This window comes from Haliaeetus albicilla, chromosome 12 (genome assembly GCF_947461875.1).
Source record: "Haliaeetus albicilla chromosome 12, bHalAlb1.1, whole genome shotgun sequence".
Lineage (NCBI taxonomy): Eukaryota > Metazoa > Chordata > Aves > Accipitriformes > Accipitridae > Haliaeetus > Haliaeetus albicilla.
Genome location: NC_091494.1, coordinates 10,514,444 through 10,542,115, shown reverse-complemented (window position 1 = coordinate 10,542,115; position 27,672 = coordinate 10,514,444). Strand labels below are relative to the sequence as shown.

The 27,672-nt window shown below is 38.7% G+C and overlaps 2 protein-coding genes across 7 annotated transcripts; both read right to left on the bottom strand.

Annotated features, from left to right (window-relative positions):
- Nucleotides 1-53: 53 nt before the first annotated feature.
- On the bottom strand, nt 54-5,094 carry GTF2A2 (general transcription factor IIA subunit 2). 2 transcript variants are annotated; one of them, XM_069798015.1, is made up of 5 exons: nt 4,983-5,094; nt 4,155-4,294; nt 3,518-3,622; nt 2,058-2,184; nt 54-365 (listed from the first exon to the last, which is right to left on the bottom strand). In XM_069798015.1, exons 2-5 carry the CDS (start codon nt 4,224-4,226, stop codon nt 340-342), a joined length of 330 nt encoding a protein of 109 aa, XP_069654116.1. In that variant the 5' UTR covers nt 4,227-4,294; nt 4,983-5,094; the 3' UTR covers nt 54-339. The 2 variants fall into 2 exon arrangements, with proteins under 2 accessions (XP_069654116.1, XP_069654117.1); XM_069798016.1 differs by lacking the exon at nt 4,983-5,094 and adding an exon at nt 4,445-4,711.
- A 599-nt stretch (nt 5,095-5,693) lies between these two features.
- On the bottom strand, nt 5,694-25,997 carry BNIP2 (BCL2 interacting protein 2). Of its 5 annotated transcripts, none has more exons than XM_069798009.1 (12): nt 25,878-25,997; nt 21,612-21,749; nt 20,982-21,112; nt 20,147-20,214; nt 18,870-19,037; nt 16,784-16,960; nt 16,025-16,127; nt 15,596-15,727; nt 14,922-15,008; nt 14,684-14,782; nt 13,169-13,204; nt 5,694-10,557 (listed from the first exon to the last, which is right to left on the bottom strand). In XM_069798009.1, the coding sequence occupies exons 3-12, from the start codon at nt 21,029-21,031 to the stop codon at nt 10,506-10,508; spliced, it is 972 nt and encodes a 323-aa protein (XP_069654110.1). In that variant the 5' UTR covers nt 21,032-21,112; nt 21,612-21,749; nt 25,878-25,997; the 3' UTR covers nt 5,694-10,505. The 5 variants fall into 5 exon arrangements, with proteins under 5 accessions (XP_069654110.1, XP_069654112.1, XP_069654111.1 ...); XM_069798011.1 differs by having other exon boundaries at nt 5,694-10,554; XM_069798010.1 differs by having other exon boundaries at nt 25,888-25,995.
- Nucleotides 25,998-27,672: the final 1,675 nt, after the last annotated feature.

Here is a 27,672-nt window from a genome sequence, read left to right as displayed (position 1 = left end):
ATATTATATTAATGATTGTTTTTAAACAAAGTTTTCCAATGATCACTCATTCACAAGTTTTTAAATAAAAGTTTATTACAGAAATTATTTTGAACAAAAAAGGCAACAGTATCAGTTGTAATTAAAAAAAAAAAAGAAGTAACATTGTATTCATGCCCTATAAGGTGAACTGAAGAAATGCTACAGGTATTTCTTCCACTGTCATTCTGTGACGCTTTCTAGTATGGATTAACACATCTGCATCACAAGAATTAAGTATGAACACAGTCCCTTTCCATGCTTCTCTCCAGAAAGTGCTGCGTATCAACAGAAAATATTGCAGACAAACCACAGTTCTATTCATTCTGCAGTATTGGAACCAGTATCTAGGAAAGAAAAAAGAAAGTGAGTAACACATACCCCCACTACAGCTGAATATAAATTAAAGAGAACCAATACCATTCTCTAACACCTTCCACAAACTCAAAAGCATTCCCCAAGCATTTTAGAACATGTTCTGTACCTACCCAGTTCCTTCCACTGCTATCAATGCGATGCATGAACTGCTTGTGCTGTTTCACTTCAGTTAGCAACATTGAAAATGGCCAGCACAACACTTCAAGGTTGTGCACACACATCATTTGCTATTAAGGCATTAAGAATACAAGGAGCTTTGCTTTAACTTGTAGTGATACACACACACTTCACTGCAGTCAGCCACAAGCACATCTGGCTAAATCACATGATCTGAGAAAGGGGTTTGCACATCCAGTAGCATAAACTCCTATGGAGTGTGGGCTATAGTTCATTATGCATTTTGAAACAGATGCAAGAATGAGCATGATCTTCATAAAATAACTGAGAGGAAGTCTCTGTTCTGAACTTGTGGCAGACACACCAATTAAGACCAGTGCAACTTCTGGTATTACTACTATTACTGCTTTCTTGTTCTTAGACCTACGGAAAAAATAGGTAACTTGGATATGCAGAAAGACAGGTCAGTGTTTACTACATCCCTTTAGCAAGTCAAATTCTGGTGGGAAAAAAGGCCGTAATGTTAATAGCAACTTTAAGTCACCTAGTTCTTTAAATCTTATCTGCATACTTTATCATGAGTGAAAACGATCAGTACTTGGAAAGTAAGGTTTCTTCTACTAGCTACAATAAGCACACAAAAAATAAACAGAGTAAGATTATGCTTGGCTAATACCAGAAGTTGAGCAAACAATAAATTCTGTCAACTGTTTAGAACTACAAGTCACTTGAAGTGACTACTCTAATCACACCTGGATCAGGAAGCCATGAAGAACCTGTTTCAGAGGTCTAGGGTATATTTAAATAAAGCCTTTTCCATTCTCAGTTCTTCCTTTTAGCATCACTCCCCGGGAATGAAAAAAGTGGCACCATTTCACACATCTTTAGCAATCTTCTGCCACATCAATGGTCTTAAAAGTTATAAACCAGCTTGCCACAAAAGTCACTCAATGACTTTTTCCAGTAAAGAATTTCAAGGAACATTGACAAAAGTAATCCAGTCAAGCAGATATGGAACATAAACTCCCATAAGCAGTGTACATACAGTGGCCCTGTTGAACAATATATAAATCTTACAATATGATTTGCAAATGCTAGCACAAGCTTTTCATGTGCTTGGGTCGTCTACTATCAAATCCAGCGAACAACTGCTTAGACAGTTTTCTCGGACAATTGCTTGCTCAGGCTGATGAAGCGCTCCTTGAATTCAATAAAACATGGTGCTGTTCTAACAAACAGGTTAATCCTAGAAAAATCACCACACAGAAATTCAGTTAAGATTATTTCCAGCTTTCTAATTGCTCTGCTAGTATGTACTTCCCAACAACATTGGGAACTCTAACACATTCCTATTTCAGTGCTTATGAGTTAGGGAAGCATTCAGCTTACTTTTGTTTCATTTCTCATCATATGTTAAAGGGAGTGCAGAGCCCTACTTTTGTCTGAATACAATTAATCTAGCTTTAATCAGACATTTGGTCAAAGCTTTCTATAAATTATCAAGTCTTGTGTTTCAGCTTATTTATATCATATTCCATACTTACTTTTTCCATCACATGCTACAATTTTCACTTTATCCACTTTCACAAGTTCAGTGACCTCCCTAAATTCAACATCATTCAGTACAAATGTCCATACGTTGTCACAGAACCTGTACGTATTCAGAGACCCCTTTAAAAAGACAAGAGACATTTTCTATAGGATGCATCCCAAAAGTAACAGAAAATATGACGTTTACTATCTACTGAACTATGTACCTCTAGAACTAGGTTTGCCATAAAGCCAACTGTGGACCTGAATACATACAAACTTGGCAAGCAAGCAGTTCTGAGGAGAACTGTAGTTTAAATGCCCTCCAGTGGCTGAAATTTTCAAGACCATGTAGGGACGTTATAGTCTATCCAAGGGGAAGCTTCACAGGTACGCTAAGAAGCTTTATAACTTTTCTAATGTGTATAAAGAATCAGTATCAGAAAAGATTTCTTAAAGCATGGGCTATAAGAAAAATCAGTTACAGCAGTGATCATAACAAGACGTGAATTCTGCAATTGTTTAAATAAAGCGATAGTTTAAATACAAAATCATGACAAAACTGACCTATGTGACATAAAGGGGTATGCCTCATCTTTGACATTATTACTGAGGATGTTGATATGTAAACCTTTTGGCCTTCACCTTCACGTATTTTAAACTGATACTCTTGAATTTAAGCTCCAAGTAACATTTTTTTAATTTATCCGGTAAACACATTCTGAACAGTTTTCTATACCACGTTACATAGACAAAGCAAATTAAGCGTGTTCAAGAAAAGTTACGCTCTTTTTAACGCATCTATATGGTTTAAAATCTTAAGTCGTCACTTCATTAATGCATTCTGCATAGACTGTAGAGGAAGTAATAGGACATAAGTTAACAGGACAACTGTTTTGGTTTTGGTTTTTTCTCAAAATTACAACCAAGTTGACATTTAACAGTTTGCTGGCTATCTGACGTTGATTAGGGTGGCTGGCTGGGCAAAACCCCCAAACCTATTTTTCTATGATATCTACAGAAAATAGCTACAAAATGATCCAGTGACTTGCATACAGGTAGATCTACAACTCTGTAGTCTCTCTTCACATTACAGATGTGGCTGAAATTCTGGCCTCATCTCACTTCTGCTAGGTATAACTAAGAGAAGCAGAAGTCTCTCTCCCCATCTGCAAGACACTGAGGATGGCAATGCTACCCATCAGAGCATTTCCCTCTTGCCCCTCCCCTGTTTTCATCCACCCAGCAAATCTGTTTCTGATTTTTGCATTCCTTCAAAAGATCCCTGGCAAAATAAGATTAACAAGCCTTACAACTGCATACAGATTATAAATATAAATGTAAAAAGTCATTATTGCAAAGTCAAAATGAACCTTCTTAAGCTTTTGTTTAGAGCACACAGCTTTTAACAATGTTCTGCATCAACGCTTAGTTGGTGTACCTCATGAAGAACTTTTATATATTGTTATCTTACCCTGAAATTGACTCTGTTCCTGACTCGTTGTGCCAGTGCTGAATTTATAGCTTTATCAAACTGAAGTAGCACCTGGAGGGCCAGCTGAGGCGTGATTTGCTGTGACTAGTTTAAAAAAAAAAACCCAACAGTTTTGAGTTGGTTCAAAGTAAACTCAAAAATGCAATAAAAATCAAAAACATCAAAACAAAGTTAATGTGAAACAGATCTCTAGAAGAACAACTTACAGAAGTATTATGTTCCTGTGTTTACTTCCTTTTTCCTATTTTAACTCTGAGAGAAGAAACAATGTGCTAACGTGATTTTTTTTGTGCTACACAAAGATTTCTTCTGATAAATATTCATTGGAAACAATCAGAAGAGCAGGAACTCAATTACAGCATTCCAGATTAATCTAACAGTTCACTGACTGGGCCACACAACAGGGGATTATGCCACCTACATAAAACATTTTCCTTTATCTAGAACGTTAAGAAAAAGCCTTCCCACACGAACGGAGCACTAATAGCTTTTGATTTCAATGGGCAAGTTTTTCAAACGTTGCCCACAGGTACCCCGATACAGCAACCACAAAGCCGTTTTAATAACTAGCCTTTTTTATCAAGCTAATTGCCCAGACCGTAAACCCTACACGCACCTGTATGAGCTCATCCAGGCTCTCCTGAAGACTGTTCCCCAGCGTGGTGTTTCTATACAGCTGATACGCCATGGCTTACCGAGACAGGCTGGACACCTTCCTGATCATCCACGGCAATAGACGCCCGTTATGTCCTCACTCTCATTCAAAAAAAAAAAAAAAAAAAAAAAAAGAAAAAAAAAAGGAAAAAAATCTAAAAAAACCACAACGGAGCCCTTAATGAACAACGCGCAGCAGGAGCAAACAGAATTTAAAAAAAAAAAAAAAAAAATCATTCCTCAGACACTGACCAACGATTAAGAGCGCTCAAGAGCACGGGGCATTAACGACCAGCAGGAAAACCGGGCCGCCAGGGAAGGCAGAAGGGACGGAGCCTCGTCACTGCCCGGCCGACACCGACAGGCCTTTGTGGCCCACGGGCACGGAAGCGGCGCGCCGGAACGGGGCCGTCTTTGTCCGCCGCCCGTTCGGCTTCCAAACCCATCCCCGTCCCCCCCGCGGCGCCGGCCGGCGCGCTTAGGAAAGCCGCGACGGGAATTTCTGGCGAGCGCTGGGCACTGAGCGGCCTACACCCCGCCCGCGCCGGACACCATCGCCCTCACCCCCCACCCCCTCCCCCAAGGCCGCCCGCGGCCCCAGCGAACGCGGGGGAAGGCGCCGGTGGCCGCACCGCAGCTGCGGGCGGCCGCGGCCCCGGTCGGCAGCGCGCAGGCGGCCAGCCCCGCCGGCGCCGCAGGAAGAGGGAGCCACGCAGGGCCGCGCCGCCCTGCCGGCCCCAGCCCCGGGGCTCCCGCTCGGGACAGCCCCCTCCCGCGGCCCCAGCCTCACCCGCTCCGAGCGGCCGGAAGAGGTCGGCTGCCCTCCTCGGCCGCCCCGCGGCCCGGAACCGGAACGGCGAGGGCGGCGGCGGGGCCCGGCCTCAGCCCGCCCCTCCCCCGGAGGCGGGAGGGAGGTCGCGCTGCGCGGTGGCCCCCGCCTCACACACGGGAGGGCGGCGGAGCGGAGCGCCTCGGCCGGGGGCAGAGCCGCCTGCCGCCGGGGGCAAGGGCAGGGGGGCCCCCGAAACCGCGCCTGGCGCCCAGGGAAGCGGCGGCGGCAGGCCGAGCTGCGCGGCTTTCCCTGGCGCGGCCCCCGCCACAGGCATTCAAGAGCGAGGTCGTGCCGCAGCGGGCTAGGGTCGACTTTTTAAAGTTATGTAATAACGAAGAGTTAAAAGGGGTGTAGTTGCGGGCTTAGGTTTATTTTACCTGTTCAAGCGACTGAAAGCCTTGCCCTCCTTAAGCTACCAGCTGAACCCATTTTCCTCTAGCGTTGTATTCCCAACCTGTACCGACTGCCAAAAACCTTCTAAATACTCAACTCCAAAACTATCGTCAAAATAATTGTTGAATTTCACTGAGACTAGCGAACTGGCACCTATAGTGCTTTAGGAACCAGGTTTAAATTTCACATTTTTAGGAGGGAGTGGGTGGTGCATACGATCATAAAAGACACTCGCATTATCAATATATTCCTATGCAGTAAAATAAAACATTCAGACCTTTTCCAAAGGTGTTTATTGCATATAGCATTTATTTTTTTCCTAATTAAAAAGTTTCCCATAAGTAGTAACAGCTAGCACATTTAGAAATGTGTTTATCACCTTACTCCATGACACTGTGAAACACAAACAGAAAAGGGAAGCTCATTTAAAAAAAAAAGAAGGATCATAACATTCTTAAGAGGTAGGTGAAGAGTCTTGTACTTACATAGTTTTATATTAAAGGGGCAAAGGAAAATAGTGACATCTGTGAAGAACATTAATAGTCAATTTAAGCCAGTTATATCACCTACGAGTCACAACCTATGTTTTTGCATGACTAGTGCAGCTTTGTTTTGTTAAACACTGCACATTTCCCATATCACCCATCACTTTAGTGATACTAACAGGCAGTGTCTTAACCCTTGTATCTGCCATTCAACTGGTAGAGCACCCTACTACTTGGGCTTTTCCTGTTAATAAAAAGGCTTTGTTCAGATCACCGAATAAGAAACACTGCAGAACTGCAGAGCCACTGGGAACGTAAGCATCTGTCTTCCATGAATATTTTTTTGTGATTATTAACCTGGAATTCCATGTCATAAATACTAACTGGAGCTACCTAGAGTAAGGAGCATGGTAACATAAGGACTTGACTTTTTGAAAACACTCCAGTAGCTTCTCCTCAGATCATTTGCAATACTGGGGAAAAAAAAACAACCAACCAACCTATGTTTAAATCAGATTAATCTGGGCAGTCCAAATTGCAAAACTGAAAAAACATCTAGTTGAGCAAAGAATGGCTTTAATTTCACTGATCTTAGTCCTGCTTGAAGGGAATGATGAAAAACTGTAACACAACTGCACCCTCTTCACAAATGCCCTTTTTTCCTGTTAGCTCAATATACGGAACAAGATGTGATAAAGGAAACCATGTAGTTCAACTTAAAATTTTGAAGCTAGGAAAGCTGCCAAATCTGTCTTTCAGTATATGAATATTTAAATATTCCTTGTATTTCAAAGTGCTACTCTGACTAAAACCAGATATCCTTAAAAAGTATAATTAAAGCACTTATTTCAAGCATCTCCGACAACCAGTCGGTGAAACAAATCCTCTGGAGAATGACCTGCATCCACAAGGATTGAATAAGAATTTTTACTGAAAGCTTTATAAGACTTCTGCGGTTACAAAAAGCACGCAAGCTATTATCCCTCTCCCCTCTGTTCCTTGTACAAGACTTTTCTGAGGGAGACTGGAATGACTTGAGAATTAAAGTCATCTCCAAAGACAACAGCTTTTGATACAAGATGCATTTAAGCCATCTTTCTATGTAATAAATACTGTATAAATCTGTAAGATACACAGACAAAAATTTGACACTGAAAGAAATACACTTTTCACCAAGAAACTTATTTCTTTGTGACAGATTTAGTTTAGAAAGTGCCCATTCACAATGTAGTTCCATTATTTTCAGTTAACTACAGACATTTCAGTAGATGACATCAGTGAAGCTGACATGACTAGGCACCAATGCCACCCTCTCCTCCCTATGACACACTTCGAGGTCATTTCATAAAAGATTCTATTACCACCAGCATGTAATCTGATCTTGAAGTCTGACACAAATTAGCTGTTGAAAGGTTTTAAGCTGTCATTAAAGCATTTAAGCGTATTATGCAACAAAATTGCTGAAACATGCTAACAGACTATATACCAATTGTGTGCAATTCAGAATATAACTACTGTTTCTCAGTACAAAGTTCCTCACAGCAAGAAATACTATTCTTCACTTGTTCACTGAAAATAAAGGAAAAAAAATGCTAAACTGTATTGTTATGAACAAGGTTACATATTATTCTAACTAGTTCTAAGATTTTTGGAACCAAAAATTCTCCATTTTAACATCCCAGAACCTCAAAGACTTCAATCTGCTTCAGCACTAAATCCTTATACATCCCTCTCCATTACTTTCCAACAGAACATGGCTTTGCCATACTACACAGAACGTCAAGAACATTCAAGCAATCTACAGTGTACTCGCATCAGTTTTTAAATGACACTTTCTCCAAAATCTTTGCCACTTCTGAACACTTACCCTATTGCAGAAACCAATTTACAAAATGTCACATCCACACAGAGAGGCCACTGGCCCAAACCACTATTTCAGCTGCGCACAGTAATAACAAAAGATAACCAATGACTTATTACCACAAATATATATATAAACAAACTAATGAGACCTCCAAATCAAAGGTAAGTTAGTACTCATGAAATTATCTTTTCTTGACAGGACTTAAACTGTATTCTGCGAACATGAGTTTTAGAAGGAAGTGCCATTGAATGGTGAATTCCCTGAAATATTGTATCTTATCACAAAGTGATTCAGGTTTTGAAATAACTTTTATTAAAGTATGAAATTCCAACTTTTCGTGTTTTTAAATATTAAAATATATTAAATTATTTTATAATTTTTAAAAAGGTAAATTTGACAAAAAGTTACCCATCTGTGTTCAAAGTAACCTTGGGACCTCGTCACTTTTTGTAAACAACCACCTCACCATTTTAAATGATGAGCTGCAAAAGATCAGAGGGGAATAATTCTTTAGTACACCTGTTTCTCAGGCTGCATATCTTTAAGGACAGAAGAACTGTTGTGCTCTATATTCATTCATGAAAACTTATACTAGAGAAATAAACCATTCAGTAAGCACATACATATTTCCAAAAGAAATTGTACTGCTGTAGCATGAAACTGTAAAATCACTCAGCCACCAGGAAAGACAACAGTAAAAGTGCCATCATTTGATAATATGGTCTATACAGAGGACTGCCTACTCTATACTGCACTATACACATAAGAAGCAACAGGACATGTAGGACTACAATCCTCCCGCCAAGAATATGATTTTACTGAGAAGAATACTTTTTTAAATCAGGAAAAATTTGAAATGAGATGATCAGAATGCTTAGTATCTAGCTTAGGACCCACATAGAATCAGTAAAAATCAAGAAGGTTTACAGGTTTGCATGTTCATACACTGTGCTGTGAAAGTATCAAAAGGAAACAGGCTGTAAGTGTCCAATTTACTGACTGGAACTTTACATTAATCTGGGTCAACACTGAAACTGGAGCAGGAGATAAGACAGCCCAAAGAAACTGTTCACATTTGTGTTCTGCTTTCAGAGCAAGATCCAGACCTTATGAAATGGATGCAAGGCAACTTGAAAGAGAACAGCCTACATATTAATCTCTTTGAAACTGTGATACAGAAGCTGCTATAACAAAAGTACCTAGATCTTGAGATGAAACTCTCTGAATTGCAGAATTAAAACTCCCAGAGACATGGGTAATTTGCCCTCACCTGACATGAATATGCTCTCAGAGTCTATACATGCATCATTAGAGAGATTAGATTTATTGTTAATTGGTAATAAGTCATGACTGCTATTTATCAGTGTCAGATAGTAATCTGGTTGAACACAACTTTTTTTTTTTTTTAAATAAGGGAACTGTGTAACACTAACTTTTAATATAGTTAAGAACTGATATTTTCGACATTAAGACAAAATTGCGAGCACAATAAAAACCAGAAGTGAAGATTTAGTATTTGCTACAATATTATACTGCTCAACTCCTGAATGGATTTATTTGCATGCACCTGTCCTTACAGGGAAGTAGCAATGATTATCAAGAGATGTTACAAACTTCTACAACGTATCAACCAGTGCATTATTGTTGCCTATGTGTCCAAGAACATCTCTTACAGACACAAGTTTACTACCATTGTGGGGAGGAAAAAAAACCACCAACCTTTAAATCACCTTTTTTTTTTGTTAAGTGAAATTAGTGCTGGCATCATGTGCCAAACTAAGAGCTTTAGAAATGGATGTTTCATCTACAGGGATGACACAGGTAGCATAAGATTCCCCATACCTCTGCAAACAACTGATATTATGGTGAGAACATCTATGTAACTCCCAAGCTCTAAGTACGACCACAGTTCCTACAACTAATATTTATCCAAGAAGAATTGCAATGAACTAATTTCCTACTGGTAGCTGAGATAGCCTTGATTTACTGAAGCAGAATCTAAATTCACAACTACATTGAGAAAGGTCTGATATCTTACTAGTCATTCAAACAGTTCAGCTTCTGCTGTGGCTTAGGCTTAAACCGTTTGGCCAACAGACTGAAGTTCACAGAACTGCAGTTCTGCATTCTCAAAAATGGACTAAAAGACACCAAAGCTCAAGCTCACTCTAGTGAGGTAAATGAGTACTGCTTGTATTAGATATGTGAACAAAAACAAGGATCTCCGCACTTGTGAAAGACTACATTATGTGATTGTTAATATCCAAACAAATTAAGGTTTCTGTGACAACAAAGAAATGCACTTGACCATTTACAGCAAAACAGATTTATACAATAACAAGTAACTTATGGCCTTGTCTACCTGCAGATGAATTCCTTCAGCAGGTACATACAATATATTGCTCAGTCATAAAAAATATATATTATCTCTTTCCTTTAACATTTAGGTATATAAATATTTTACTGAAGAACATGCATCATTTAGATAAACAACTGCAAGAACACCCTCTGAAAACATAGGGTTCTTTGACATTTAGCAGTATGAAATGATTACATAAACATAGCTATTAAAGTCAAGACAAACCAATACAGCAGTAAGCAGTCCATTGTGTGCTAGTCCAAAGAAATTCGGCACCTTTTGCAAGAGGTTATATAATATATACAGAGAACACATTGTAAATGGAGCAAAAATAGCATCATTCCATCTGCATATTCTTCAGTCTTGTTTGGACTCCAAACTTACTGTTCACTTTTCTGCTCTTGTTTTCCATTCAGCTCTTGGTCAACTCTGCTTAAAGAAAGCAGTAAAATTAAAACCATATTAAGAAGTAGTTTAGTTTGATAGCTCACATATTAAGCAAAAACTATTAACAGGAAAACACAAAGCTTTTACATGGAAAAAGTTTTAGTAAATAAATATTAAGATTTTTATTGAATGCCATCACAACGCTTTGCCTTTTTTTTTTTTTAAATGTTTTCCTACCTCCCCCTAGAAATTAATTAAAACTGTTAAGAAACCATTTAAATAACTATAGCATTCAAAAGGAAGCATTTGAAAAGTGCAAGTGAAGTTTGACTACAAAAGGAAAAAAGCAGGTTCTGTGCTTTTATTAATGAATGCAAGCAGGAATACAAATTTACAGGTAACATGACAACACTGTCAAGCACTGTGCTTGGATGAATTCACACACTGCAGAATAAGCACAGAATTACCATTAACATTATAGTAATTAAGCCAAGAAGGTAACAGCACTAGTTGAATCAACAAAAGTTAAGTGGCTCCTTAACGGCAATACTTCTTCTATGAAGTTCTAGGACTCTTCTAATTACCCAGGAAAAATTCACCATCATTCTGCTAAAACTGTTTTTTTTGTTTTGTGGGTTTTTTTGGTTGTTTTTTTGGTTTTTGGTTGTTTGGGTTTTTTTTATATCCACCTTAGGACTAGCAAACAAAATGTTGCTTTGCAGAAACCAGTGGATGGCTGACAGTCCTGCATGAGATGTACTTTTCCTCTTCACAGTAAGAACAAGCTACAGTCTTAACTATATCTTCTAGAAAATAAATTGTGCATGGAGGTAAGTTAATTTTAAAACCAACAGCCATTCCAAAGTGAGAGAGGCTAAGGCCAAGTTTGTCTTCTAACAACCTAATTGTCTAACCTACCTGTCCAGTCTCTCAAACTATAACCAGCCAGTTTTTCAAAATGGTAAAAGTGACAGCTCTTCTAGGCCATAAACCCATATAAAGGGGAGGCAACGGGGTTTTTTGTTTATTGGTTGGTTGGGTTTTGGGGGATTGTTTTTTGTTGCCTTTTATTTTTGCAGCTGTAAAAATGGAACCTACTACGTAAGGATCTAATAGGTCTGGAGCAGTTGTGTCTAGAAGCAACAGTCCTAGTCAAATACCTCTTTGCCTGCACAGTACGCAGCTGCAAGTCATCCCTGTCCTCACTGCAGTATTTTAGAAAAGCACATTTTGACACAGCTTACAGGACTAACAGAAAGTGTAAAAAAAATACAGTAAGCTAATGCAAACAAGCTATGCATAAACATAGAGCTGACAGTATAAATCCATAGAGGTATATCATATGCTAGCTCCCAAACCAACTCATACACATAGCCAAGGAATTCCTACTGCCATCCTCAAATTTAGTAACTAAACTTCAACACATCTCCTTTCCCCCTATTATAACAATACCTACAACTGCTTTCAACCTGATTAAAGTCTCAGTATCAAATAGTGCCTGTGATCTCTCCTCTACATATAAGTTTCACTTAGGAACATAGTACTATTTACAAAAGTGATGGCAGTATAAGCGATATCAACAGGGACACTAAGAAGTGCTTGCTGTACTGGAGACTTTGAAAAGTTTTTACATTACTGTTTGACTGTCTCAGGTTTGCATCCTGAATACAATGGGCCCTGCAATGGAACTGGGCATATAGAATTATACATGCTGGTGGGGCATAGGGGGGAGGCAGAAATCAAGCAGAACTGTTCTTAAATATGTACTGGAAGGGTTTCTTAAATTTGACAGGCTTAGTACTTCAGGTTACACACTGCAAAATTATCACTTAATTTGAATAATTCCTGGAGAATGTTCAACACTTATCACTAGCTTTATCTGCTAGCTTTCAGAAAGAATTTAAATTCCTTTTATTTTAATCTCTCAGTGTTCCTCTTAGACAATAAGTCTCCCTCAACAGTTATGCACACACAGGAAGAGTAATTAAAAAAAGCCAAGTTAGTAGCAAAACCTTTCAGTACATGTGTTAATGAGAGCAAAAAAGTAACATATCCATTCAAAAATTTTCATCATCTGCTAGAATAGCTTGAATAGTTAGCAGGAGACTGAGAATTAACAAAATGAAAATCCAGTGTTTATTAGCAAGGAACATAGGCACTGCAAATACAAACAGCACTAAAAATACTAATTTAGATTGCATCTGTTCAAGTTAATAACTGAAAAGGTAGTGAATACCAAAAGTACAAAATACAAAATTCAATATTAGAGCTTCTTCCAGAGTTCCATCTCTGCTGATGCATAGCTACAGCTTAGCACCTAAAACCAGCTCTTCCTTCAGGCATCACTTTTTGTTAGAAAGAAGCACTACTTTTGTCTCTTGAAGATTCAGTTGAGAAACATGTATCGCCTTAGAAGTGAGCATCTCATGTAGTAGAGACTATTCACAAATATCTGTTTGAACATCCAGGGTGAGTTCTTTTAGATGATATATTGTACTTGCAGGCAGTATAGTTACTTTCATGCATAAAAACTTAGTCACTAGTGCATGTTTATATTTACAAATGCTTATTCCTTTATGCAAGCCAATCAACTGGGAGTTAGTTGCAGTGCAAATTGTCTTATCTAGATGCAACCCTAATCAAAATATGAAGATACCTTTTCTGTTTCTTTCTAAACTTTTCTTCTTCATACCTTGGTGAGGAAAAGTTTGATTTCAGTAAATATAACATATGAAGGCCAAATTCAACAGAAGCTGCAAACTGGTATTAGTGTCAATACAGTTTGTAGAAACATACCAAGTTTTGAAAATGATATAATTAAGAAAAAATATATTGTACCTCCAAAATTTATAAGCAAGAAGCATTAAGATTTAATTACTATGACATAACATATGAATTCAATACTTCTTGTACAGTATTAACATCCATCACTGAAATTTAAAGTCTGTATTCGTAACAGTTTGAAGCCAGATGTAATCCTCCACAGAAGTCTGAGAATTAACTCCATAAGTCAACCAAGTTCAACCTTTGCAGAACAGTTAAAAGGTTTATCAATACAGAAATGAGTCTTTCTCTCCTTAGAAAGGCAGTCTGAGTATTTATAACACATCCTTCAAAAGCCCCAGTAAAAAAATATTCTAAAGATAGCACAAGGCTGCTTCAGCATTGTCATGTCTTTCCTCTCCACCCCAAGAAAACTGTGTTTTCTCTATTTTATAAAAAGTTAAACTCTGCAACTGATACCAGCTGAATGTTTACTGCAATAACCAGCCATATGCAGGAGCGTGGGGGACCAATTTGTGGATCTGTGCAATATGGATGAGCCCTTCTGTCCACACAGTGAGACTATGCCACCTTTCCTTATGGAGTTCCCAGTTTGCAATCACCTATCGTGATGCATTCTCTATAGGTTTTGTATGTATACCCTCTAATAGGCTGATCGATTTGTCATCAAAATTGTTAGTATTTTCATCTGGCTTTTTTTAAGACCCAAGTTTGTGATTTCTACTCTATTACTGCACCCACAAATGCTATTGAAAAAAGTATCATCATCATCGTATTTGAGAGCAAAGTTGTGCTGACGTTAAAATGGATATTTGTATCTGGAGGGAAGGAAGAGGAGAAAACCAAGGACATTGATGCTGCCTTCACCTCTTCACCAAAGTAGTTTTAGAACTATTATGGGTAGGGATTCATCATTTTTCCACCACAGCTACTCTTTTAAATGAAATCCCAACCCACGTGGTATTTCACCACTTAATTTGTTCCACATTTTAGCATGAACACCGAAGATACTATAAATAACTTCAGTATCAACACGTCCAGAATTTCTCTCTCACAAGCCAGTTTAGCATACTAAAGGGTATAACAACTGGAATGAGACCTTGTCTCTAGAAGACTTAATTCACACACACCATAATTTGGTAATTACGCAAGGCACTATTTGTGAAAATCCCTATACATTAACAATTTCACTATCTATGCTACTGCATACCAAACCGTAGTTAGCACTGTGGTCAAACATGGATACTCCTCCTAGATACAGCGATGATCTGAGTTAAATTAAATTTTATTAAATGCAAATTATTACATTCAAACCAATCATTGAATACAATATATACTGGTTCTAAAACATGATCAGTGTAGAACATGTTTGAATAATAAAACGTACTGTTTTATGCATTCTGGGATGCCAACGTATTCCATGGGGATGAGTTCAGCTAGTTCTGCCAGGGTAAAGACATACCTAATTTTTTGGCTGAATTTTGAGCTGTGGAAGAACAAATGCAGGGTACAGTTACAACTTAAAAAGTTTTCAATAGGTCAATTATAAAACAGTTTTTGAAGTTTAAAGTAAACAGTTGTTAGGATTATTTTTTTTTCCAAAGAAATAGCTTCCAGAGTATTACCTAATAAAAGGTTTTGTGATGGCCAGAAGTGTTCTGATGAACCAAGAAGGATGAACTATGATTAATGATTTCAGATTTTTCCTTAACCTAAAGAATTCAAACAGAAGACATAATTACTAGAACAAAAAGGCAGCATGACAACAAAGGTTTGGTTTTTTTTTTAATATATGTTTTTGCAAGCACAACTGTCACATAAATCTAGTATTCTGACATTCCGTTATTAGGCATTACCATCTGCCAGAAGAAAAAAAAAAACAAAACACACAATCATATAGTCAAAAATTAAGAGATAGTATCATTTTGACAATAATGACAAGGAAATAACATTCTTAAGAGAAGTTTCTTTGAATCTTTTTACACAACTAATGATGAAGTCCTTCACAAAGGACCCCCCCTTATTACCTTATCATATTAATACAAGAAGTTTTAAGGATATTCTACGTGGTAAGAGTATTCAGTACTCTTAACACTACTATTTTCACTTAAAACAAACAAGAAACCACCCTGCAACAAAAAAGCCAGGCATGCCTGTAGCATTATTCCACATTGTCCAGCTTAGGAAGAGGTTTTCAATATACCAAGCAATTTGCTTAAATCTTATCCAGTAGGTACCAGATACCACATTAAACAGTGAGCATGTGAATATTGTAAGAAAACACTGCAGAGCTTCTTACCTTCTATCAATTTGCTGGTAACATTTCCTAAGCCAGCCTAAACTTGGCATTTTTCTCCTTGTTGTTGCACCATTCAGGTAAACTATCATATAGTTCTCTGCTACTAACAGCTCTAAAGTGCCAATTACATACCTGCAGAGACAAGCAACAAAAACTTTCAAGTAAAGATCTGTGGATATTAAAGTAATTCCTAGTAGTGCTCAAATATATTTAAAAAAACAAAGCTGGCAAAAGTGTTGAGCAACATCTAATAACTTTTTCTTCCCTCTCCTGGAAGCAGATGTAGTTGCTTTTCTATTTCTTATTTTTCCCTCATCTGAAATACAAAAAGCTTCATTAAAAAGATGAGAGAGAAGTAGGCCTTACATTAAAATGCTAATTTTCACAATGTGAAATTAAGATAGTATTCAGAGGCAGATGATGACTTACTTAAATAGATTGTCCATTAGATATCTGTAGTTAGGCTGACTGCTTTCAGGCATAAAGCAAACAGCAAACACAACAATGGCATTTAACCCATCACCATAATAACCTAAAAACAAAGGAAAAAGCAACAGTGGTAACAAAGGTGACTATACAATAACTACGTTTACACAGAGTCAAGCATATTCAGTAAGCTTTCTCATTATTTACCTTGAAGAGACTTACAAACATCTATTCTATATAGGCAGATTCATAGTTACAGAAAACCTGAAGATTTCTTTTTCAAGTTCATCTACATCTAAAGAAATAGCTGGAGTTGATGTAAATCAAATGCTGTACCTACAAATCAACATCTCAGTATAGAATCTCAATATATTTAATAAAGTTTTTATATAGCCAACTTTCCTTCCAAACTAAACTCCACAGACTGTTGGGAAGAGTCATTAAATTGACTTATGCCTTAGTAAATCTACAATTAATGCTTTCAACACTCTTAAAACCAAAAAATTATACTAGTAGCACTGACGCTGTAGAACAGCTAAGTACATCTTATTACATATAAGCATGTTAGCTTCATTTGAACATGTGCACATTTTGGAACTTTAGTTTAATAGGGAAAAAATATTAAATCAACCATATGCCTTAATACTGCAACAAATGAATTATCACGAGTCTTTATACCCAAAGCTCTTTCTGTGCCACCCCAGCTTAGCTTAAAGTAGTAAGTTTCTCAACAGTTCCCCTCAGCACATCACTAGTCCTTACCACCATGACTGATAACTTTTTTATATGGTTCAATTGCCTTCATGTCCACCCTATGGTCCTGTTCTCCAATCCTAAACATTCGCCAGCGTCGACCATCATCTTTCTCCTCTGCTGCAGTGTATTCAGTAAGTGATCCTTTCCTAATTACATCAGTAGTTTTTGGTTTTGGAAGATCATCTGCCAAAGTTAAAACATGTTCAAGATCCATTATGAATACTACGTATAGTGACAATCAATTACAATACAGGTTAACCACTTTGCTATCTAATCTATTTTAATGTTCTTTAGCCAGTCAGACATATCAGCTGACTTAGTTCCTTCAGTCATTACAAAATAGGATCTCATGGGTGTCATACATATTTTAGTAAAATACTCCATGTTGGCAGTTATCCATTGACTGTAGTTTTCCATGTTAAAGTACATGACAAATTTCAATTCACGTAGAAAGCCTATTTAATTGTAGGCTTTCAGAATACAGACCTTGATGAATCTTACCAAAACAGACAAAGTGGTTAACTCCGATGATAATTACACAGGTTGCTTGATCACAGATTTACATAAAAGCATGATTTAAAACATTGACAGTACCTTGCAAGCAGACATGCAGGCAAATCTATTTAGAAATTAAATCTAATTCATATGTGTGCAATCAATATATATGAAATTTATGCTGACAGCAATCTGTAAAACAATTTGCTCCAATTAAATTATGATTCTTGACTTTGTTGCATAGACCTTACCCAAAGCGAGAAAAACCTACTGCAAGTTAGTTGTCTGCTCCCAAGACAAAGCTGTTAATTGAAACTATCCTTCCAGGAAAATGAAGGCAGCAGCATTAAAGGAAGAAAAGACAGAAATCCTTTTCAGCCACTTTTAAAAACAAGGCACAAACATCCGGAACATTTCCTTTGCATCATTGCAAAACTAACCCTAAATACCAATTCTTCTTCACCAAAATGATGAAAATCCTTTTACACAGGTAAATCCACAGGCTCTGTTACAAAAACTTCACCTGCAATATGTCTTTAGCTATTTTAAAAAACCCCTTATTCTAAAGGGTGTTTCCTTCTCCATTTACAAGCTATCTTGGAATGAAGAACAGGTAGTGTTTCATACATAACAGTGAAAAGAGAGCTTCCTGTTTACTCAGGAATTAGAAGTATTTTTTTTCCAGAATAAAAAAATTATAATTGAGTTTACACGTTTAGAGACATTCTTAAGTCATGAAGTTTACAGAAGTTAGACCCCAACTGTTTGGCCAACACAACAGTTCTTGGCTTACATAAAAGGGCCTTAAAACATAATTAAAACTGAAAGTATAAAACTTGTACTTTAACTCCTACACAGAACTTCTTTACCTCCAATAAAATTTGTTAGAATCTCCAGGTTTTGCCTGTAAGAATAGGATGAAGCATCTACTCATTTCTTAAATTTCAGATCATTACTAGTGAGGCTATAGCTATGTTAACTTCCTATCAAGTCATTTCAGAATTCCTTGACACAAAATAGAGGCTCTTCTACCACTTCAGTCAACCCAGAAAGCACGCAAACTCTAAGGCTACTGACCTTTTACCCTTCTCACCACAGTAAGATATGAGATCAGGTGTTAGTCAGTATTTTTAAAAATACCATTCAGTCTTCCTTCAATACAAAGGCTTGCAATTCATCAATTTCCAACTAGCTAATCTACATCACTTTATATGGTTCACCTCTATTTAAAGCTCATCTATAATACATGTAAAACACCTTTGGCATTTTTTTTTCCCCCAGGTTGGTTCTTAAAAACATATTGCAACAAAGAGGATTTTCCATAACTTTTGAGTCTTACAGTTGTTTAATGACATTCACCTAAGTTTATTTGGAGGTACAGCTATTATTATGTTGTCTGTGTACTAATCAGTTGAGGTCTGATTTGCTCTTTAAAAATTCATTGCATATATTCCCAATTTCTAATCTAATCATTCCCTTTTTATTTTTCCTCTTGTAATATTGAGCCATAGTTATTTCCCACCTGAAAAACTGTTGACCTGCACATAAGAAAATAGAAATATTTACAGGCATCAGACAAAAGTAACAAAATACTTACCTTCCCATTCAAACTCATTGCTATTTTCTGAAGGAGTATCCAAGTCGTCCAAATCAATCTCTCCACTCTCATCCAAGTCATCAGACAAAACAGATTCCTCACTGTGATCCAAAGTTAAGCTAATATCTGGAGCTGTTAGTTTCTTCCTCACTTTGGTTCCATTAACCTCTGTATTTAAAAAAGCAAATTGTTTCTTTTCAAAGCTAAAGCGAGTTTAGACAGGCATATTAACAAGACAGAAGACCACAATGCTTTCTCAGAATGCACGGTAAATTAATTCCCATAATTTAAACAATGTATCTTTGGAATAAGAATTAAACACAGGGTGAAAAGAACAGCACTTGGAGGTCAAAGTTCTCAAGTCCTCAAGACCGTAAGTTTACCCAACTGCATACACACTATGATCACAGTGGTAGACCACCATACTCCCTACAGAAGAAAAACCTGAAGTGCTGCCACCACCTAAGCAACTATTACCCATGCCAGCTATACCAAAGCATTCCATGAGTTGTTCTAGATATTATACTAAGTAAGTCTTGCAAATAATGCAATAAGTTCATATCCCTAGCCCTTGATTTTGTTAGATATTGGTAACATCATAACCATCTTTGATGAAATAAAAAAATAATTTACAAGCTGCAAAAACCCAGAAGGCTGCCAGACAACAGTGAGGACAGAGAATTAAAGAAACTATTAGGGGAACACCCAGCATGCTTTGAGACATAAGGCAAGTACTTGTGTGATTCCGACAGCAGTTGAAAGCAGGGAATAAAATAAAATGACTGATGTAGCACTGAAAATGCCACAACTAAAGCAGACTGACAAGATACAAAAAATTAAAAATGTAAAAAAAGGCATCTGTATTATTACCCCTCTGACCATTTGGATGGGCAACATTCTTAAAAGGCCACAAAGGTCTGAAATTTGGAGAGAAACTAAGGTAGGCCCTAACTGATGCACAGAGGCCAAATAATGAACCAAGATTTTAAGACAGGTCAGGAAGTGAGTGCAGTTATTCATTTTTGTCCAGTATTACCTGGATAGCTCTGTTCACAAAGAGGATGAAGAGTCTCATATTTTATTCCCAAACCCTTTTCTTTCTAGACAAGATGTTTATAATATCCTTCATATACAAAAATGTCATTTAGAATGCTGTTTCCTCAAGCCTGACTCAAAAACCACCCCCACTCCCCAAAACACCCTAAACCAAAAATAGAGTTTTAAAACAGCCATCTAAGTAGGAAGCAGTCAGCTTGACTGGAGTGGAATGTTCTTACCAGCTTCACTTTCTGTTCCAGCTGCAGCCAATATATCTGACTCAACAGGATCATCCTCTGGCAGGGGCCTGGTGCACAAAGTAGAAACTACTGTTACAAAACTTTTTTTTTCTTTTTTTAAATAGCCAGCTAAATGCCAAATATTTAGGCTTACGCACTGCTAAAAAACCCACTGTGGGACAGTACTGAACTAAATTTACTTATAGCCTAAGTTCAAGCTTTCAGTAAACAAAGCACCAAAGTAGCAGAAAATTCCTTTACAGCATGCAGGTGACCATCTGTTGATGTGACAAATGCCAAAATACTGGTTGCTACAAGTGTGTGTCATCCTTAAGAAAACTTATATTCTCACTTCAGAAAATTTGACATTAAATACATTACAAAAGTAGTTTAGTCATGTTATTACAGAAAGCCTCTGAAGTCAGCTCTTTTAGTTTCTTTGTAGGCCCAAGCATCACTAGCAGTCCAAACTGTTAAAAATTTTGCTCAAAAATGTTGCTTAATGAAATATTTGGGCCTTCAGACACTGGTAGTAATATGCAAACAATGTAGTTGCACAAGAGTGCCACAGAAAACTAAGCCCAACTTCCAAATTTTCACTTTAGTAACACTGGAAACTTCAAAAGTGGCATGCCTGTTTTACTTAACTTACCCATGAAGATGAAGTGATCCCTTTCCAGACCATAAAGAAACATGCCACAAAACCTTTTCAAGATGACCATATTAATGGAAATCACTTCAAGATTATTGAGTGTTAGTTCACCAGGAAGATAAAGAGGTAAGCTTATTCTGGATGTATTTGATTTTAATTACTATTAAAAAAAAAATTAAAAACCTTGGGAAATCTTCATCTTGCCATTCTTCCTTAAACTCAACACCTTCCATTCTCCAGCCAACTTGAACTGCTAATAGAGACTCCTGATCACCCAGAACCTCTTGTCTTCAGGACAGTGGGCTAAAGAGGAGCTGCAGGAACATAACAGAAGATGCTAGTTCAATACTTGTAATGCCCATACTTGCAACACATCCTTTCACTTATCACCAAGTTGAGGTATTATGCAGAAAAAAAAACCCACAAAAAAAACACAGGGAAAGGTTTATGATTTGTCTCCATTTTTTTTTTTCTTTCATACAAAACTGCTTATGGCATGGTTTATCATACAATATTTTAGGTTGGAAGGGATCTCATGTAGTCCAATACCCCGCTCAAGCAGGATCAACATCTCGGCTAAAAACCAAGGCCTTGAGCAACCTGATCTATCGTTTAGGATTACACCAGTTCACTCCAAACTGTAAGAAACCTGACAGCTCTCTAGATTCTACGAGAGATATTGAATAAGTGTGTATTTTGAGAACCCCCCCCAGATAGTCAGATCTAAAACACAACCCAGTTCTTAAAAAAAAAAAAATAAAAATCACACACTTTAAAGATAATTATTTCAGAAAGTGTTTTCAGAAAACTCACCCTGTGATGTGCAAGTCAATCTGTGTTTTTTCAGGCTCACCCATCACCAGCAACAAGGAATCCCCAATAATGGAACATAATAAACCATTCTGCTGACATACAAGTCCAAGCCAGTTAAAGCTCTTGGCTGCGTTGGCTCTAAAAATTGGTAGGAGCAGGTAAGCTTATCAATGCAGATATTAAGAAAAATCAACACTAATCAAAACAGGAAACAATTATATTTGAATGCAAAGAAGCAATCACCACAGAACACTACTACATACAAAGTTTGAATGCAATCATACTGCTAATTAAGCAGAGAAAATTTTTTTTTAATGTGGCTAAAAAGAAACGTTACACTTACTGTTCTGTATGATGACCTTTCACAACAAATCTCAATTTCTCTTCTCCTGACCCGATTACAGTCACAGACTGTTTTTAAAACATCCTGCAATGCTTAAAGCTACACTACACAAGCCGATTAACAAAAAATTTAAAAGACTGATTTTTGTAAAACTCCAGTACCAGCAACAAATTAAACACTAATGACTAAAATTTAAGCTTATTTTACCGACATTTCCCTGCTTCCCTCTTCCAGAAAACTGAAATAAAATTCCTGTAAGGTAGCAGCCTAGTTCCTCTTAAGGGTCAGACTCTCCTGTTCGAATTGTTCAGCCCCTGCACCACTCAGTTGCTGTCAGTATGTGCCAGTACACACAATCTCCAAAAAGTTGCCCCAGCAATTGTCCTCCTAGCTCTCCCTCTTTCTCTTTGTCATTTTTGATTTACACGCTCTTTGGAGTAGTTTCTTGCTGCTCGAATCATATGACTTTCCTTGTGAAACATGTCCTCTCTTTCATTAAGATGATGATATTCTCAGCATACAGTTTCTCCCGAGTACTAACCTGCTAAGTGTTTGCAACAATAAATTTTAAATATTTGCTTGGAGATCTGATCATATTTTGATCAGTAGTAACAGTGAATATGTGCATAGTTCTTTATGCATTTGTTTCAGGACACTGAGATGAAGGAGGAGAAGTTTCACAAGGTACTCTACGCAGTCAAGAGAATACAGTGGTTACAATCAGTACGGAACAGACCATATGATGCAAATACACAGTTCACTGCAAACAGACACTAAACTTAAGAGAAAATCTAAACTGATGACTTCATTCTTAAGGGACAGATGAAGAAATGAATAAAACGGACAATAAAAAAAACCCCACAACAAAAACACACCACCACAAACCAACCCTACCACTGTGCTGGTGGCTATCAGATGCTACTCTTGAGCTCGCCTGCACTGCATTCACAAGACAGTTTAAAGTAGGGTTTTGCTTCAAGACTTGAATAGTTTCCTCACTACACTTTTGAAGAATACCAAACACCAAGTAACATCTATTAATTTCAGATGTACAGCATTTCAGTGCAGAAGCAATTCCTACCTGCATGTATTCCATTACATTAAGATAAACTTGATACACTAAAGACAGGCACAGAGTTTAAAAGTTACTCATGCTGTAACCAAAGTTTAAGACACTTTTACAAAACACTTCTCGCGTTACTTACAGAATTCTCATCAGCAACTTCTCATTAAGGTAGACTTGAAAGCAATCATTCACCAAATACTGCATAGTACAACTGCAAACAACTTAGAAGGCAAGTTTCAAGTTCAACATCAGATAAGCTTGATTTTAGGTTTTCAGCATCCTACTTAACATGCAGACTAAGTAGTTGTTTTGGATGTTTCAACTTAAAGTCTTATGTCCAAAAGCACTATCACCTGTCAACTAGAAGAATGAGAAATTAACAAGGAAGGGCAATCCCAAGAAAGTTAGAAAAGTGCTGACTTTAAAGTTAACTACTGAATACTTTTACATCACTAATATAAATGCTTACAAAGCAGGGGAAAAAAATCTACTATTTCTGTTTATACAAACTAAAGCATAGTTTAGAATAGTCTTCCTACAGCTGCTGTGACGGTGCTGACATCTCCTGTTTTTACTATGCCAAAGTTTCTTTTTAATTCAGCTGTAAAGCAAAGATAAAAGCTTAACTTGAAAAATGTCATATATTGTAATAATGCAAGTATTTATTAGTCACATAGAACAAAAGCAATTAAATTTCTACCTGATCCTAGCACTCTTCATGGACAACTCAAAAAGCTGTGGTTTCTGAGAACAGCAAGCCTGATCATTTTTACTCTCCATTGTTCATTATTTTCCATTTTACCTAAATGGAATTGGAAGATTGGGAGCTACCTAAAGGTCAGAAACTTCAACACATCAAAGAACATCTGGATGCAGGATTGCCATGTGGTTCTGCTCTCTTACTGGAACCACGGGACTTTGGTTCTCAACAACGCCTTTCATATTTCTAAGTATCTCAACAGGCAAGTTATAATACTACAAAAAGAAAAAATATCACAAGGGAACACATCACTAAAACGCACTACTCTTCCACTGCAGCTAATGAACAGATTTCCATTTCCAGAACACCAGGTTAAACCTACTCAAGTTTGCATGTGAAGAGTATTACTGCTTGCACTAGAAGTCAAACATCAGTGTTGTCATCATTTTTCCTGGAAGAAGGGATAATTTTCAGAGTTCTCTTGTTAATACCAAGCTGGCTTAGTTGGTAGGTGCTGGAATACCAAATACAAGAATATTTAAGAAGCCTATTATAAACTGCCATTTTTAAGAATTTAGTTTGCAGCTAAACAGAGACTCTAATCTGTCCCAGATACTTAGGAAAAAAAAAAAGACAGCAGAATGCATGAGATCGTTTTATTCATGAAGTTAAAGACTCCTTGCAAAAATGATTTTTTAGGTTTTCACTCTTGAGTTCTCAGAAGAATACACAAATAAATAGAAGTTATGCATTTACATGGGCATATCTGCCTATCCAATACAGAGACCTATATTCAGTCTCTGACCAGCACCTCAGCATTTGAAGTAGAATAAATATAAGGCTTATTTTGCAACACAACTGCGATGACGAGCATACTATTGAACTAGATACCTGATCAGCAAAGAATAGCATGCTGTTTCCATCTCAGAAAGTGGAAATCAACTTCAAAAAAAAAAAAGTTAGCCTACTTTTTCTACATTTCACCTTCACTATTTCAACAGAAACATTAACTGTTACTAAAGTGAATTCCAGGTTCCAGGCATTAAAGAGGTGCCTCTAAGAGTATTTTTCACATTTGATTTTACAGCAAGTGAAATCTATGGAACAGCTATATTTTTCTGGTACACACATCCACACGGTACAGCTCACTATAATTTCTAAATGTTTTTATAACCCCATTGGCTTTTAGAATGTGGCCACACTAGCCGTGACCCCAGGAAACACTTCCCAGACCTGAAGATGGACAGCCAAACTTTCTCACTTGCAAGTCTGCATAATGAGGTGATGCAAAGACTTTCATTAATAACAGGTCAATTCTTTGTCCCCTTTTAATCCCTTCTCTCAGCATCAAAGCGTGGAGAAATCAGTCCATTAAAAGAGAAAACTTTGAAAACACTCTTGCTGTCTTCTCCGAGGATACTACTTTAAATTCCACATCGAGAGCAACAGAAGAATCTGCATTTCTGAATCACCAAGGCTCATTTAAAGGCAAGTACTACCTTGTCTGACAACAGTCAAAAAGAATTTATACCCTGCCTAAAGGCAATCAATATTCCTATGTAAGATTTAGATACGCATACACGTTAACCAGAAATAATCAATTACTACTTAGCGTATTACATTAGTAGCTAGAGGAACCCAAAGAAAAGGCGCTAGAAAGCAACTTCTGCGACACAGCTCCATACCGCGCACTTCCTAAACCTACATCGGAAAAAGTTACTGCACTCGCGCTCCCCGCTCCTTATTCAGCCACACAAGAGAAAGGCAGAGGGGAAAAAAAAAAAAAAAAAAAAAAAAAGTCTCCGTAATTGAAGGCAACCTCATTAGCGGGCATAAGGCTACAGTTCGCGCTGCTCCGGTGCGACCACCCTACCGGGGCGGGGGGGAGGGATGCACGGCCAGGGCGAACCCCCCGCGCCCAGGGCCCTTCCCCCGACCGCTCCCCGCAGCGGCCGCACGGGAGAGACGCGACGCGGCGGGCCGCTCTGCGGAGGAGCCGTACGCCCGAGGCGCAGGCCAGGACGGCTCCGGACTCAGCCCCGCCGCCCTTGGCGCGCCGGCGAGCGGGCCGCGGCCCCGCCCTGCCGCCCGCACAGCGCGGCCGGGCCGCGGCGCAAGGCTCCCGGCTCGCCCTTATCGGCCCCTCCGCGGACGTACCTGGCGGGACACAGACGGGGCGGGACGGGGCGGGGCGGGCCGCGGCGTCGCCCGGGCCGCTGCCGCCGCTGCGGAAAGGGCCCCCTCCGCCGCGCTGCCCCTGCTCACCCGGAAGCGCATACGCCGCTGGACTCACGTGACGGCCCCTCTCCGGGGCGAGGGGAGGGGAGGGGGAGGTTTGGAGCACTCACGCGCATGCGTCAAATAACGCCGCTGCCGCCCCGCCCCGGGCAGCTGGCGCGTGCGCACTCTCTCCTCGCACACGCGCCGGGTGGGGCGGGGCCGGGCCGGGCGGGCGTCCGCTGGGAGCGCGCGGGGCGGGTCTCGCGCCGCTCTGAGGGGAGATGGCGGGTTGGGGGTGGCGTCTGTCCTCTCATCCGTCCTCTCGTCCCCGGGGCTGAGGAGCGCTGCCCACCCCCCGGGAGCGTGGTGAAGATCAGTCCTGCGGCCCAGGCAGCCCTCAGGTGCGGGTGATTAATGGCGCCGCTGCTGTCCCTGGGCACCCACAGCTCCCTCCCCTGCTGCCCGTCCGGCCAGGGCAGCCGCTTGTCACAGGAACGGTAACTGAGGGGCCGAGTCGTGGGCCGCGGTAAACGGGACACAGAATGGAAAATGTGAAGTCCGCTCACAGGGTTTTGTGTACTGACCAGCGTGCTGTGCCTGGAACGTCAGGTGCTTGGGAAAGTATCGGCCGAATGTCAGAAACAAGAGTGGAACCTTCTCCGTGAGGAAAAAGAGAACATGTAGTATCAATATTACATACTGGCAAGGCAGTGGTAGCAGAGTTATCGAGCAAAAAACCTGAATCTCTGCATCAGTTGAAACTACAACTTCAGCCATATAAATACAGCATCCAAAATACAGTCCTTCTTCATAACATAATGCAGTGATATTACATATGCCCAATAGAAGCACAGAAAGTTAGATAAATCTCATTTTCATCTTTTTCACATACTTAAGAATAGCAATGGTAGTCAATTTTACTAGGAGGAGGAGATCAAGATGGAAGGAAGGTTTTGGCTAAGGTTTAGAACTTGTCACTGACACATTGTTGTAATATACAGACAGCTACTAACTTGATCACAGCTAATCTATTGCCCAAAGGTGAACAATGCAACAATAGCAACAAAGTTTGTTTTATTGTAGGGTGCTGAAGGAACTTGGAATAAACGTGACAGATGTGGAGAAGAAGTGTGGAAAGAATTAAAAACTGATATAAGGGGGCACAAATTGAATGGGGGAAAACATGACAAGGAAAAATACCACTAAAGAAGAACAGAAAGCACAGCCACCCCCAACCAGCAAAGATAAAATCTACGAAAAACAGGGGAAAAAAAACAGTTATTAAGGTAAATTAATTAGACCATTGAAAATATATTTAAAAGAGTTAGTATCGTGCACAGCAAACAGCCTGAGGCCTGTAGGTGTTATTGTAATATAAGTTTATCAGATAATAGTACAAATGTAAAGCAAGAGCTAGCTTAAGTATAAAGAAAGGGTGTGTAACAACTGGTAGGAGAAATGCAGTAAAACATTGAGAGGGGAAACGGCAAAAGGGAAAAAAATTGTATCCTGTCACCTTTGTTCTATCACTGTTTTTTGTTTGTGGAAGTAAGAATGCAACAGAGGATGACAAAATACTCTATATTAAGGACATTATATTTTTCTATCTGCTCCCAGCCACACACCAAACTTAATGTTACTAGTGTACCTACTTTGGAACTTCCTATGCCTGTAGCACCCCAGCTTTTAATAGCGAAGATCCGATTATGTGACTTTTGTGACCAGTTTGTAA